At 37.3% G+C, this 15,004-nt stretch overlaps 1 protein-coding gene across 1 annotated transcript; it reads right to left on the bottom strand.

The window, feature by feature from the left end:
* Positions 1-4,637: 4,637 nt before the first annotated feature.
* LOC148846138 (protein CHUP1, chloroplastic-like) lies at positions 4,638-14,589 on the bottom strand. The gene is made up of 7 exons (XM_088953130.1): positions 13,238-14,589; positions 12,163-13,107; positions 11,215-11,346; positions 10,506-10,687; positions 9,748-9,859; positions 6,919-7,062; positions 4,638-4,990 (listed from the first exon to the last, which is right to left on the bottom strand). Exons 1-7 carry the CDS (start codon positions 14,018-14,020, stop codon positions 4,910-4,912), a joined length of 2,379 nt encoding a protein of 792 aa, XP_088809256.1. The 5' UTR covers positions 14,021-14,589; the 3' UTR covers positions 4,638-4,909.
* Between the last annotated feature and the right edge of the window lie 415 nt (positions 14,590-15,004).

Here is a 15,004-nt window from a genome sequence, read left to right as displayed (position 1 = left end):
TATTCCTCCCCACATTCCCTCTTTCCTGCCATCTTCTATGGATCTTTGGAGACTTGACCAATCTCCATTGCCTTATCACCGCAACTACAATAAAATCTCTAGTTCCGACTCTGATCTCTAGAGGAACGGTAGTTGACAACCACTATAGGGAAAACAGTGAATTCGTGCACGAGGATGAAGACAATTGTAACGGCTATAAGTGAAAAACAATGCTCGAAGAGGAAAAACCCTTTTGATCTCCTTTTCTATGTTCTTTTTCTTTTATTTAATGCTTATTTATTTTGTAGTCGTAGACCTTTTGGCCTTCTAAATCTATGCTTTTGTGATTGAACCCTAGATTTAACATTAATTTGTATGATATTATTTTAATTGGTGTGTAGCTATTTATCAATTCATCCTTGGTCATATCTGATCTCTAGAGGGGCCAGTGTTGAGCGAAGATCGAAGAAATTGCCGCAACTGGTGACTGGACTGTGAAAGTGTATAAGATTGGATCAATACCCATTGAAAGCTTGAGAAAATATCTTCGGGACTACTACGACCGACACTTAGAGATCCGCAATTGAAAACTGAGCCAAAGAAGACTTGGCAAACAAAACATTGATGCAGAGATCATTTCTAGAAACCGATGTACAATACCAATCAGATATGCAAACTTTATTTTCTTTCTTCTTTATTCTTTCCTTTCTCTTTTACCTTTTAGTTTATGACACTACTCTCACCATTGCATAACAGTTGAAGTAGGTGGAAAAGGGTAACTCTCTACTTTTAATTTAATCTATTTTCGCTTTAGTTGAATTAATGAGCTCGTTAGATTATAAGTACTGCTATACTCGAAGTTCTAGTCTAATTTCTTCCCTAAATGCCTGATATCTATGGTCTTATTTGTATTGCTTCTTGCTCTTTTTATTTTCTGTTTGTGAACTATGCTTTTAAATTTTCTCCATCAAAGAGATGGTAAGTGATACAACAATGTTAAAAGGTGGCATCTGATAGCCAGCTCGTAGCTCTATGTGCGGATCACTCTAGAATTCATTGCCTAGTGACTTTTGGAAGATGGAACTCCTTGTGATTCCGTTTCAACTCTTCCACAGCTTGATGGCTTGCATAAATCAGTGAATGTGTAGTGATCTCTTTTGCTTTAAATTTCTAGCATGCTTGAATAAGTGACTATGCAGTCTGTCCTATGCTTTGAATTTCCGTTTGGCACTAATTTGATAAGATCTTGCCTGGCCTGATGGACCAAGTAATTTAGAATCCTACTCTTGAATAATTTGCTTATGACCAATGTGATAGCATCACAATGGCACCAAACCACTGCTTCCTAGGACAGACCTCAAGAGACACATCTTTCGCTTGATCACCCTCCAAGGTCGGCATGCTGATAGACAAAAGCGATGATTGTCAAGAAGTGACGCTCAACTGAAAGCGTTCATAGAGGAACATAAACAAAAAGCGAGTAATAATATTCGAGGAACGACACTTGCAGCTTGGGTCCATAATCTGATGCACAGTGTCGTCCATCTGATTAAAAATGTAGCCAAGAAACATTGATGCTAATGACAATTGATGATTTCTGGTTGCCATAACAGAGAGAGGAACCAAATGTCTGTTGAACTCGACATAAAGAATAAAAGCTACAAGATGACACTAGTTGTCGCCCTTTTGAACCATAATGTCTGTTGAACTCTTACCCTTGAACTAGTAAGAAATCCAAACATCCAAAGGCCACTTCCCACGAGTAGTAGAATTGTCAACCTGTGCTTTGGAAACTCGGATCTCCTCCGCCAATTCTATGTAAAGCTCAAAAAGGATACTGGAGATAGACTCTACGTATTGATACTGGGCAGAAACAGCTCCTCCTGGCGGAAGTGCAAGCAGAACGGCGACATCCTCCACGGTGATGCCAAATTCATCCAAGGCACCAACAAAGGTATACGTCTAGCAGCACCAATGAGTGAGAAGAGGTATCATGTAACTGACCCCATTTTGTCAGGCAGTTCCAAAAAGAATCAACAAACCGAAGCAATCCAGCACTATGGAGCAACCGACAATACATAGGGTTCTCTAGTATATAATGCGCCCATGCCGAATAGTTCACCAATGACCTTGAATCGTCCATCTTTGGCTCATAACATCTAAAGGACACAATGCGCTGGACATGACCATACAAAGGACAGTAGTTCCCTCGGCTCCACAACATCGATTCTGTTAGCATTTTTGTGTCCATTCGTTTTCTCTTTCCGTTTCCTCTTCTCCTTTGTTTTCTTTGATACCTTTATTTTGTCAGTAATGGCTCCATAGAAGAAGACTATCAAGTTTGAGTGCCTTTTATGAATCTACGAGAATGGCTGGTGGTGCAAGGGGTTTCTGGTCTCCTATGCTAGTTTCCCGAGGGGAAGCCTAAGAAACAATCGAACAAGATCCTCTTAGAGAAGCTTCGCACAGACCTGGCAGTTCAAACAATGCCATGGTTGATTGAATGGAATGATTATCAGTTACCATCGCTTAATTGAAAAGGTCAAAATATCTGAAGAAAGGGGAAATCCATTATATGGATGGCTGAATTATGTTAAATGGCTAGGCAAAATTTTAAAAATTTCTTTTCTCCCTTCCGAGAATCGCATTCCTAGTTTTAGAAAAACTACATTTTTCAAGTATTGTTCTTGAGCCAATCCGGACCAAATTTAAAACCAAAAGAAAATGAGAAGAATACTTGATATGGAATCCACACGTGTAGTTTCCAAAGTAGGTGTTCATGCCCAAATAGGATACTGAAACCTGCTTCCACGGAAGATGGTGCAACTTAAGATGAAGCAAGTTCAACAATGCAGTCCTTTAGCAAGAACTGCAATCTAACAGTTTGGATCGAGCAAGGGAGAAGAGCACGGAACCTTATATGATTTTCTTGCAAAATCAGAGGTAGAAATTTATCTCTATCAATCCAAAAGTTGGAGAATGAATTGAGTATGTATGGCAACAAGAGCAGAATGAGAGAGAGAGAGAGAGAACTAAGAGCAGTAATCTGTGTAAACAGGAGCAGTTTGCCCTCTCCTATTTATAGATCTTAAAGAGCAGCTCTCCTAATCCAAATCTTTATTTGGATCTAGACCCTTTAAGTGAATAAGACTTATCCTCTTATCCTTATCTGTTGATCCAAACCTCTATCAATACCCAAATTCGCCCATGTCACATGACTACTTAATCTGTCATGTGACACCTTGATTAATCCAATTAATCTTTGGGCTATAGACTATAGTTATTGGGGGCATTTATGTAGCACCCCTTGCTATATATTCTTGGTCGGACGGCGCAACCTATAACGAGCTAACTTCATATCACTCCATGTCAGCAGGCCATGCCAACACGACCCATTTTGTGTGTTGTGTTATGCCAACCCATGGGCCTACTTTGCAGCTTGTTCAAACAAATGCAATTTTAGGAACTACCTTCGACAATATATATATATATATATATTAAAGGAAGGTCTTCAGGCTACAGCCCCCCACCGTTCAAACATGTGGCATTTTTATTTTTCTAGAAATATAAACACATGGTATTTTCTAAGAAGTTGTTATTAAAGCCCACAACCCACTACCACCATTCAGACCAGTGACCTTCTCATTTTCTGGAAAGCTAGACACATAGCAATTTCTAAGAAGTTCCTGCTAAAGCCTACAACCCACTACTAGGCTACAGCCCCCACCATTCAAACATGTGGCATTCTCATTTGTTTTTTAAAATCTAGACATGTAGCATTTTCTGAGAAATTGCTGGTAAAGCTCACAACTCATTACCACCATTCAAACTCATGTCATCTGATTAATTCAAAAATAGGATTCAAAAAGTGGATAGTTTCATAGTCTATTAAATACAAAATGGTGGAAACCATTAAAGGCCATAAACCTATGTTTATTTTTAAATGATTTTTTTTTCAGAAAGAATTTTATTAATTACAAACATGATTTAACTTATAGGAAGCAACCAAATTTAACTTTTAAAAATAAATAACTCAAAACAGATTTATTAGATAAATAGTAAATACCAAATAAAGTGGATTATTATTTACCAATAATATCTCATTTAATATCTTAAATCAAATTAAAAAATATAAATTACTAGTGGGTTTCAAATAAAATAGGTCAGAATAGATTATTAATTACAAAGATGCAAGACCCATATTATTTTATTTTAATTTAATTTTTGATAACTAAATAGTAAATTATACACATTGAGTTACCCCGGACTATTCACTAGTTTTCTAGAAAATAGAGCTTTTGACCCAAGTAAACAAGAATGAAACACCTTGGTGACTTGGAATATTCTCAAATCACACATTTTACGTGATCTGATCGATGAAAGAGGAAACGAGATATAAAGTTCCGATGACAAGGGGCTCGGAAGCTTTCAGAAGAGGCCTCCGAGAAAACTATAAACAGGGGAGATCCCAGAATAACAAACAAACCACAAACCTCGGATTCCATATCTATGGTCACTGACAATTCATCTCAAACCACAAACCAAACAGGTTCGCTTCAGTACTCTTCCGGTATTTAAATCCATAAAATTTAGAAATAGAATGTGCTTGAATTTGAATTCTATTGGCATTTCGCAATGTTATGTAACTTAAGAGTGTGTTTGGTTTGAAAGAAAAGGTAAGGAAAGAAAAAGAAGCCCATATATCAGATGAATGTGAAATCCAAAAAGAAAAAAGAGAGCAAAACTCTCATCAAGCTCTGTAGCTCTCTATTATGTAACTGTCAAATATTCAGCAACTCCAACATTCTTCTTTCTGTCTTATTTTGCTACCAGTTACACACTTAACACTTGCACCCGTATATACTAAATGATGCTTACTGAGATGGTAAGCTGGACATTTTTGTTTTCCTCTTTTTCTATTTTCCTTTGTCTATTTTGAATTACGGACATGTGCTAGTTTGCGAAGCTCCTCAAATGCTTGCATTGTTTCTATATCAAATCCTCCTGCAAACTGCATAAGAGAGGTGGAAAACTCAAATCAGATTTTCTTCCGAAATTTTAGTGCAGAATTATCAAAGTCTAAATTGTTGACTAATATTCAACTCTATTATTAGTGCAGAATTATCAATGAACGAGTTTAGTAAAAATCTATTATTAAATACTGAACAGCAGAGGATTGAGAATAATATGGTAGAGCCCTAATTTTGTATAAAAAGCAACTATAATATGGTAGAGCGTTAGAGCCCTTTTATAGCCCTAATTTTGAACCAAGCTATCGTCATCAGTTTGGACTGAAAAAATGTGAAGCAGCAAATATAAAATTCTTAGATTCAAAAATGCCAAAATAAAAGGGAGAGAAATGGAGGAAGAGGGAATATTAATAAAACAGTCACAGGCTGATGACAAAAAATTAGAGGGAAAAGGAGGAAGAGGAATACCAATGCAACATGCTATTATGAAAGTTGTGTTACCAAAGAGCAAAGAATAGCAAGTTATAATTCCATCCAAACCACTCTACTGCTTCAAATTTCAAATACCATGATAGAGAAGGAATGAAATCCAAAGCAAACTAACGATCAAACAGAGGGAATTGAAAGATGAGAAAGGCATGAAAAGCTTATTAATGTCAAGAACAAAATGATAGATGCCATGAAGAGACAATAAATAAAAGGAGCACTACAACTACTAATGAATTATGTGACCTTATTTTTGCAATAAAGGCAAAAGAGTAAGAGTAATTGGGGTATATTCAAACGTTTTTACAATGAATATTCCAACCCAACTTCAGTTTGTCATTAAGGCTTAGTTTGGAAGGACTACAAATATACAAATATGTAGACTGAAAAAAACCTTGTATTTTGTATTTCATATGGTATTGAAAATCATACTGGACTGGACGGTCGAACCAGTTGACTCAGGAACGGTCAAGTAATTAGTTCCGTTTCACCTTAAAACCGACCCTGAGCCATCATTTTTTATTTTAATTATTTTATTTTATTCTATTTCTTTTTTATATTTTAAATCAAAACCAGTCATCCATTCAAACTGAATGGTCAGACCATTCGACCCAGGAACCAGTCCCCAAAACGGTTAGACCATTAGGGTTAGTATGTATTTGTACTGTACATATTTGCATTTGTACTCTTTCCAAACTGAGATTAATGCCTAGTTTAGAAGGCGTAAAAATACAAATATGTAGAGTGCAAAAAGTACATATTTGTATTTGCACTCCTTCCAAACTGAGCCTAGGGTGCACTATAACATCATCTCAAATAGTAGGTGTTTGTGTCAGATTACCATCTCTGCCATTGTGTTTTTGAGATTGTGGTTGTGGAACTTGCCACACCCATGGTGGAATGTTTTGTTCTAAACAACCCTCCTTTATGACATTCATTGAGGCCTTTTAGGGAAGTTATTTATCCCTGTAAATGTACTTACCCATATAAGTGCATTTATCCATGTTCTTTTATTTTTTTCCATGTTGTTACTTACTGGGAGATGGATATATCACTTACCCGAATAAGTGATACCTAGAGAAAATAATTTTTTTTAGTCCCCACATAAATCTGAAAAAATCCCATACACCCTTCTTTCCTCCCTCTCAAAATCCAAAAAGCGAATGAGCCCTAAAAATAAAGCAATAAACCATCTGAGCTATAATTAAATACCAAACGTCTCCTTACTGGTGGTATACTAGCCGCTTGGGAGATCTAAGGGCTTTGGTTGAGCTACTTTTACTGAGGTTCCGTGGAGAAGCCAATTTTTTGGGTGAGGGCCAGCAAATTGTGCTTTCCGGGATTTGTCTTTTGTTTTTTGTCAAACATTACTTGTAGGCTGTTGTTCTAGTGAGGTCCCATCTCGCTAAACCAAAACCCGCCACCCCCAAACGGGCAATAATAACTACTACGAGGAGAGTATTGTATTTGCCATTTCCATTACCTGATGTATTCTGAAAGCAAATCTCACTCCTTGGAGTAGCATATACTCTAATGAAGAATCCTTGTCTGACGCTCCCTTGGATTGAAGTTCTATCGCCACCCTTCTCATGTATTTCTTTGCTAACTTGACTGATCCAAGCTTTATCTGCAATTTCAACAATTAAAAGAGTTAAAAGGCACTACACATGTAAAGGCATCATAAGCTAACAATCAGGGCAGATAAGGGTAATGGATGGAGAATTTAAAGCTGCGAAATGTCCAACTTCCTATTCTAGTGTGTATTTTCCTGTACAATGAAGAATTTAAGGCTGCATTTGGCATTCCTTATTTTAAGGACTAATCTCCTTTTTGTAATTAAAAATTCATTATTCATGGCAAAATAGAAGATAACTCCTTAAAATAAAGAATGCCAAATGCAGGTTGTACAAACTCGTTTTTTACTAGAATTCCTCTATAATATCTATAGCCACAAGAGTTTGAATCCCGGGAAATGAATGTAGAAAAGGATTCATATGAGCTCTCAACTCTTGAATTCTTGAGTTTAGGTGTTAACAACTTTCCATCAGTCAACTAAAACACTGATATATTCAACTAAAACACTCTTGAATAGAATATAGATCAGCTGAAGCCCCGAAGTAATCACTTCTGTACTGCTTCCATTGTTTTTGAGAAGGAAACTACATGGTTTCTAATATTTCTTTGATGGCAGATGCCGTCTCTCTATACCCATAATCAATTTAAGAAAACAAGGACAGAGTTTGGCCAATGGCAATGGCTGCCTTTATTGATAGATATTACATATGATTGGCTAGAGATTCGTTGGCCAAATATTCTCTGGCAGCTTTAACGGTAACATTCTCCCATGTCGATCCATGCATGTGATGAACCAAGCAATCCGTAATGGTTCAGCTCATGGGTGGGACCTGGGTTGGTACCTAATAACTGTATCAATATCAAGGTTTAAAATATCGACATGCCTGATATGTCAGTAGAGGCGTAATAGTAGTTTTTTAATTTTTTTTTTTTAATTTGATTTAGAAGAATCAGTTTAAAGTCCATCCACCCTCAGAATCAGTCAAAACCCCAATATACCCTTTATAGAAACGTATCAAAAAGCTCTCAATACGATATTATCAATTTTGAACCTTACAAAAACCTAAAAATACTTATTTAAATTACCGTTGAACTTAACAATTACTTAAACTACCTTTAAGGTTTAAAACCTAGAATGCACTTAAGTATGATATAATAATAACACATACTGCCCTTCTTAGTTGATGGTCACATTCTGCTTACATGTGACGTCATATAACACATTTAATTTTTCAAAAATTCAATTTTACCCTCAACACCGGCCATTCCCAATTTTTCTACATTTACCGATTAGAGTAGAGATGTGGCTCTGACCTATACATGGCATCTCCCAACCATCTCTTGCCCAGATGCCCCTCTTCGTCTCCTCTAACATTCTCCCTTAAACCTTTTTAACTCCCTATGTAATCTACTATTTCTCTCTCTCGTCCTCTCTTTGATTCCCAGCTAATAGTCTCACCTGAGAAAGGCTCAAAATGCCTGAAAGCTGAAACAACTAAAGGAGGACAGGAATGAAAGGGAGAGAGATGCTGCAATTATACCTCTTTTTTTGGGAGTATTAGGGTTTGCTCATTTCTTTTTAACTTTTATCTCTTTTAAGAGAAAATTTTCAACTTTAAGAAGAAAATGAATATTAGTTTCTTTTTCTCTTATTTATTAAAAGAGGAATCTTACAACTTTTTATTTTTCAAACATATTTCCATAATACAAACAAAAACTCTCATATTAAAATGAAAATTTAACAATTTTCGAAACTCAAAATTCAGAATTTAGAACTATGCATACAAAGAACAGAAATGTTATTATTGCATATTGCATGTGGTGACACAAGACAAACAGAACAAGGGCTACAAAGCACCCAGTGGTAGTCGGACTTGCAGCAACAGTTTTTAGGTGTGCTCTCGAAGGTTTCTTCTCAAAAGGTGTGCCATTAAAGAAGGAATCAGATTTGCAAAAGTTTTTAGGTGTAAGAAGCCACCACTTCTGATCTGTAAAGAACATGAAAGCAACCTTGGATGGGATACATAGAACCATGGATGCCCTCCAAAAGAGCTCCTAGTCATCCATACCGTGCACGAGAGAGGGCTTTTCCTCATTCACTACAACAGTACTCTGGTTCTATGTTTTGTTGGTCGGAGGAGGTAAAATTGGCGATGACAATGACCAGAGGGCCACCGGTGGTTGTCATTTTGGAGGTGGGGGTGGTGGTGAATACAACAAAGGATTAGTGGACGACAGGTTGCCCTGTAAACTGAAATACAAATTATTGATGCATATTGCTAGCTATCGTTCTAATTGTAAAGCATGGTACGGTTTGTACGAGGGTATTCAGAAACTTGGAGATCTGTTATGTTGTAATGTTTTAGATTGGGTGTTTCTTTTGGTTCAAGAACCCAAGCCTTTCTAATAAATGGTATTTATCCAAAAAAACAGGTAAAGGTATATTTTGAAAATTTGAAGAACAATTAAGGGCAAAAGAGTCTTTATGTTTAAGTAATTGAACCCAAAAAACTATTTCTTATTTGTTAAATTCACACATAACACTACAAAGTATATCATGAGAAAAATAGGTATTTTATGACAAAAGAGAAAAATAGATATTAAATTGAGGGATATATAATGCAGGCCAAATCCCTATATTGCACTAAACAGAAAGGAAAGGAATGACAAAAACTTATCAGATGTACAAAATTGAGGAAGGTTATATGGTCAAGATTACAGATAAGAAGAAAATTACCTTGTTAATAATCCCCGAGGCGAGCATCCAATCCGTTGGAATATGATACTCCTTGCAGTGACGCATCAACACATCTCTTGTCCTGAGAATGCTGTACACAGTGCGCTCCATCCTAAAAGCAATACATAAAATTAAATTAAATTTTATTTACAAAAAAGTTGCTACGCTCCATTTTGGTTGCAGTGTAATTTCATTTACACTTAGGTGTAAATGCTTGAGAGTGCAAATGAGAAAAATACAATTTCTAATGTAATTTTGTTTTAGGTTTCACTTTACTTTGTTTCAAGTTTTATTGTGATTCATATGCACTAAGGGGGTATTCTTTTTCTAGATTTTGAGAGGGGAGATTTTTCAGATTTATGCGGGGATCAAGGAAAGTTTATTTTCTTAGGTATTGGGTATTAGGCAAGTGATACCCATCTCCTTGGTGGGGGAAGTTGCCAACACTTGAATGGGACAAAAATTCCCCTTGTAATAATGGATTATTATGGCAAAAATGGCCATTGTCTTCTTTTCATGGGAAATAAAAGAACATGGATAAATACACTTACCCGGATAAGTGTTTCCCAAAAAAGATTTACCCGGATTAATAACTTACCAAAAAACGAGCAAGGCCTAAGACAAGGCAAAAGATAATAGCGAAGAAATAAACCAGAATTTGCACTCTCATACTTTTGTACCAGTGAAAAGTGAAAATGAAATTGCACTGCAAACAAACCAGCCCCTCAGGTCTAAGGTCTGCTGGTCAAACTCCTTACTTCTCTGACAAAGTGACCATCTTCTTCAATGCAATGTCACAGGGTAGCCGATGATCATCTTCATAATATGACACTTCAGACTCCAATTTCTTCAGATCTCTATACCCAAATGCTGCTTCTCGCAAAGTGTCAGCTTTCTTCTCTGGCCAGTCAAAGTGCTTTAGGACTGCCCTTTCATCTACCTGCAAGAATATGCAAGTATGATGAAGACCTCTAGAAAGGTAATCAAATTATCTTACTATGTTCAAACACCAATACCCAAAAATATCACTAATCATTTTGTTGAGCTGCTTTGGAGAAGCCATCAAATAAGTTTCATGGGAAAGTCATTCTTTTTGGTTGAGAGGCAGCTACTCAGTATACCGGGTTCTTCACTTTATATCCAGGTGGATCGCCCGCCCACCTTGCAAAGCCAAAGCCCACCCAAACGTGCATTTGGGCATTCTGCGTTTAGACTTTGAACAAGCACAAATCCTGAAGCTTATCAAGACACAACCTTTGGCTATGTTTGGTTTAAGGAAACGGAGAGTTGAGAGGAAGTTGTTAAACAAATTTTGTAAAAATCCTTTATAACTTTCCATCAATTTTCTGTCTCTCTCTTATGTTCTGTCAAACCCAATACAGCCTCAGTGAAAAAATTTCAGATGCTGTAATTCTTCCAAAATAAAATGTTCCAAGAAAAGCTTTCTAAACTATAGAATAGACTTACAAGAAAACAAAGTTCATCATCGAGCCACTTCACAAATGCCACAACATCTTCAATGTCCTGATAAACTGCATTATTGACCTCTCTAATCAATGAGTTCACAAATTCACCTTGAGTCTCAACGTCTGCCTTTATCTACAAATAACCCATAACAATTAACAGGGTTAGAGCTGGTTCAGTTACCATAAAAAATTTTGAAGGAAAATGTACAAATTACAATAATTATTTTTTTCAGAACACTGAAATCATGAATTATGTTAACATTTATGGAGCCAGTGTTTTGAAAATCGTAGTCGTATCGTAAATCGTAAGATTATTTTTATTTTTTACTAACTTGTTAAAAAATTAAACATAAATATATTAAAAGACTAAATATATATAGTAAATTGACTTTACTCAATTTTTAATCTATATCTACCAAATATGTACTTAAAACAATATAATGCAGCACTTATACAATAGAAGCCTAAGATGATATAATCAAGTTGGACTTGAAAATCAAACAAATCTACATATAGTGGCCCTTTAACATACATATAATGGAAAATAAACTCAATTTCTTTAAATAAATATTTTTCTAGTAAGTAGTTTAAAAAAGTCTCCTTTTGGCAAAATTAAATATAAACAAATAATAATAATAATAATAATAAAGTAGATAATTGAATTTATTTCAATCATAGTGAATCGTACAAATTGTAAGATATATGAATCAAATCGTAGGATTCAAACAAAAATTGAAAGTTTTTTGAAAAAAAAAATATTCAAACATAAAATTGGAATCGAAAGCCTTAGGACTCATGATTCAAATCATGAATTGTATCGTAAATCGTAAGATTTTGCCAACATTATGGAGAATAAAGCAGGAGTTGGGACTTGGGATCATACTGTGCCCTCTAATCCCAACTTACCAACCCAAAAACAATTAAAATGCAAGGTGAAAAGGTGACTTACAGCAAGTAAATGGGATGACCGATTCTCAATCTCACCAATCATGCTACTGCGAACATTTGCAACATCTGGAGCATCACAAATTCCTCCACTGGAAGATTCCCTTCTCGACTCCCTTTTCATAAGTGAATGATAAAACTCAACTACTTGCGGAGCCCTCTGAACCAGATTTGTGCTACTTCCTATTGAAAACTTTGGTGGAGGTGGCGGTGGTGGAGGTGGTGGTGGTGGTGGTGGAGCTGGAGCTAAACCGTTTTGCTTTACAGCGGTAGAAAAGGAACCAGAAGGCTTTGGAGGCGGGTTAGGAATGCGTAGTGCCCGTTTCTCAATATCAAAAGAAGCTGTAATCTTGTTAGTTTCAGGTCTGTTAGCAAGGAACTGTGGACTCTGAACAACACCCAAATCATATTTTAGAGCAACCATTCGAACTCCTTCCCTCTCTGCTTCTTGTGAGCCTGCAATCCCATCAGACTGCCTTCTCTTGTTAGTTTCCATGTCCTCATGACAGAATTTTGATCCACTTATTGAGTGTCTTCTTCTGGGGCTTCCCCCTTCTTGGGCTTCCACCCAATTTTTGTATAGGGCATGATCTGCGCATTCTAAGTTTGGTATACCTTCCTCGATTCTAGAACAACTTTTCAACTTCTTTATCAAATTCAGTTTCGATGCACTACTTAACTCTAATGACTCTTTCGATAGAGCAGAAATGGAGCTCATACATTCACTGCCCTTACCAATTGACCTGGGACTCAGTGCCTTACCCGAATCTGCAGTGGATCCTGAGTTGCGCAATTCATTTCGTAGACACGAATTGACCCATCTAAGGTATGCAAGTTCTTCAACCTCAGTCAATCGACTCATCTGCAGACCTTCAACTTGTTTGCACAAGTTCTCGTTTGTGTGTCTAAGAAGGGATGCTTCGGCTTCAACCTTCGCTACAATCTCACTCTGCTTATAATCAAGACCGCGAAAAATTAAGACCATGTTTCAAATCTAACTAGAATCGAAAAATAAGAATTCATTGACTGCAAAACAGGAAAAAAACAGCCATTGTGATTCTATAGAAGCAAGTGAATACCTCTGAAACCTTTGCAAGAGCAGCCAGTTGCGACTCGGCAGAAGAAAGCCGGCATGCAAGATTCCTCTTCTCAAACTGGAGCTCCTTGTTTAGGCGTCGCAACTCAACAACTTCCATCTCGAGATTCCTCTGTGACGCAGTTGCGTTTTCATGATCTTCTCTTCTGATTGCTTCTTCCTGGCTTTGTAAGATAGAAGGTAAAGAGGAAAGTTGGTGATAGAGCCTTGTTCTCTCAGCTTCTAATGAACCTACTTTCTGGATGAGATTCTCAACTTCAGTCCTCTTTAATTCCAGTTCCATTTCGAGATCCGTCCATTTTGGGTTTTTCTTATATTCCAACAGCTCAGTCTGCAATTTCAATTCTCTTTCCTTGGATTCTCGGACTAAAGTCCTCAGATGATCCAACTCAAGAAACAAATCACGAGACCCATTGGACTTTGTCCTCTGGAAATCAAAAGTGTGGGGGTGAACTTGAGCAGGGTTGGCTGAGCATGGAAAATCTCCGATAAGAGACCGCTTGACACGGGAGTGGTGAGGCAGCAATGCGTTCTTCTGAGTACGGATTTCGGAGCTGGTCAGAGGAAGTTTCTTGCTTAGGACTGTTGTCTGCTGTTTGCTTTTCTTATCTGCAGAGAAGCCTTTTACAATGTTTGAACCCCAAGCAGATGCAGATTTTAGCTTGGACGAGTTACTACTGACTTTCGCATTAGCCCTCACTATCTGGTTTTGATCTGCAAACTTACCAGGCTTTGGTCGGCTCTCCCAAGAATAATCTTCTCTCATTTTGGACAAAATTTCACAACTTCGAATGAAAGTCACAATCGTGGAAAGTTCAATTGAACCATAAACTGGCCGATGCAAAAGGAAATACTGTAAATATGAGAGAACCTAGTTGAGATCGTAACCCCGCTTTCAAGCTCTGAGTAGCATAAAATTTCCAGAAACAGAACTCAGGTTTTCTGAAGTGGGACTCAAGGACTTAATAGAGTGATTAAAAACCCACTAAAGATAGACAATCCTTCACTAGTGAAAAAAAAATAAAATATCCAAGCTTTCTACCACTACAAACCCAGTAATCATAAACTTTCTGGTCGCAAAAAAAAAAAATCCTTACAAATACTGTTTAAAATCTCAGTAGCTTCAGCTCTGACTTCTATAAAGAGAGCGGAATGAAAGACAAAAGATTCCTCCTCTCGTACCCAGAGGTCTCAAATCTCATTCAAATCTTCATTACCTTAAAAACGAAACTAGTGTCGGCTCCGAGTGGATTCGACGATCACGCTATGAAAGCTCCAAGTTCGAGAGCTTCTGGTGGAGTGAGCCATGGAGATTGCAGGAAAATGACAGCTTTCTTTATGGCAATTTGAACTTTTGAAATTTGAATGCAAAATATCATTTGTAATACAGTGCGAGACGGGGGAATGCAACGGTCGTATACGAGATGGAATGGCTCCACACACAGTGCACCCCACCCGTGACCTGCATGCTGCAGACCATCCCCGGTGAATTGGGAATATCTCCTGATCTCCCCGTAACAAGCACTGGAGATGCTCCCAATGCACGGGGTAGATAGGCTGTGGCCAATTGGCCGCCTGTGGCCTTGGGGGTGCGCAAGTGGGGAACCAATCCGTGGGTCCACCAATGGGTTGGAGGAAGAAGGAAATAGAAATCGTCAAATTCTATAGGGATGGCAATTTTTTCCCATCCCCAACATCTCCGACTTCTCCGACCCAATGGACTCGGGGATGGAGATTGTTTTGGTGGGGA

Source organism: Nelumbo lutea, chromosome 7 (assembly GCF_056320005.1).
Source record: "Nelumbo lutea isolate HS-2025 chromosome 7, American lotus-T2T, whole genome shotgun sequence".
In the NCBI taxonomy this organism is placed as follows: domain Eukaryota; kingdom Viridiplantae; phylum Streptophyta; class Magnoliopsida; order Proteales; family Nelumbonaceae; genus Nelumbo; species Nelumbo lutea.
This window is presented reverse-complemented; position numbering and strand designations above follow the sequence as displayed.

What these genes read in the sequence shown, in the direction of transcription:
- LOC148846138 (XM_088953130.1), bottom strand. Translation starts at nt 14,020, where the DNA reads ATGAGAGAAGATTATTCTTGGGAGAGCCGACCAAAGCCTGGTAAGTTT. An exon ending in CTCTTGCAAAGGTTTCAGAG is followed by an intron (nt 13,108 to 13,237) that starts GTATTCACTTGC and finishes GATTATAAGCAG; the next exon opens with AGTGAGATTGTAGCGAAGGT. An exon ending in TTGCTTTCAGAATACATCAG is followed by an intron (nt 4,991 to 6,918) that starts GTAATGGAAATG and finishes TCTCTTATGCAG; the next exon opens with TTTGCAGGAGGATTTGATAT.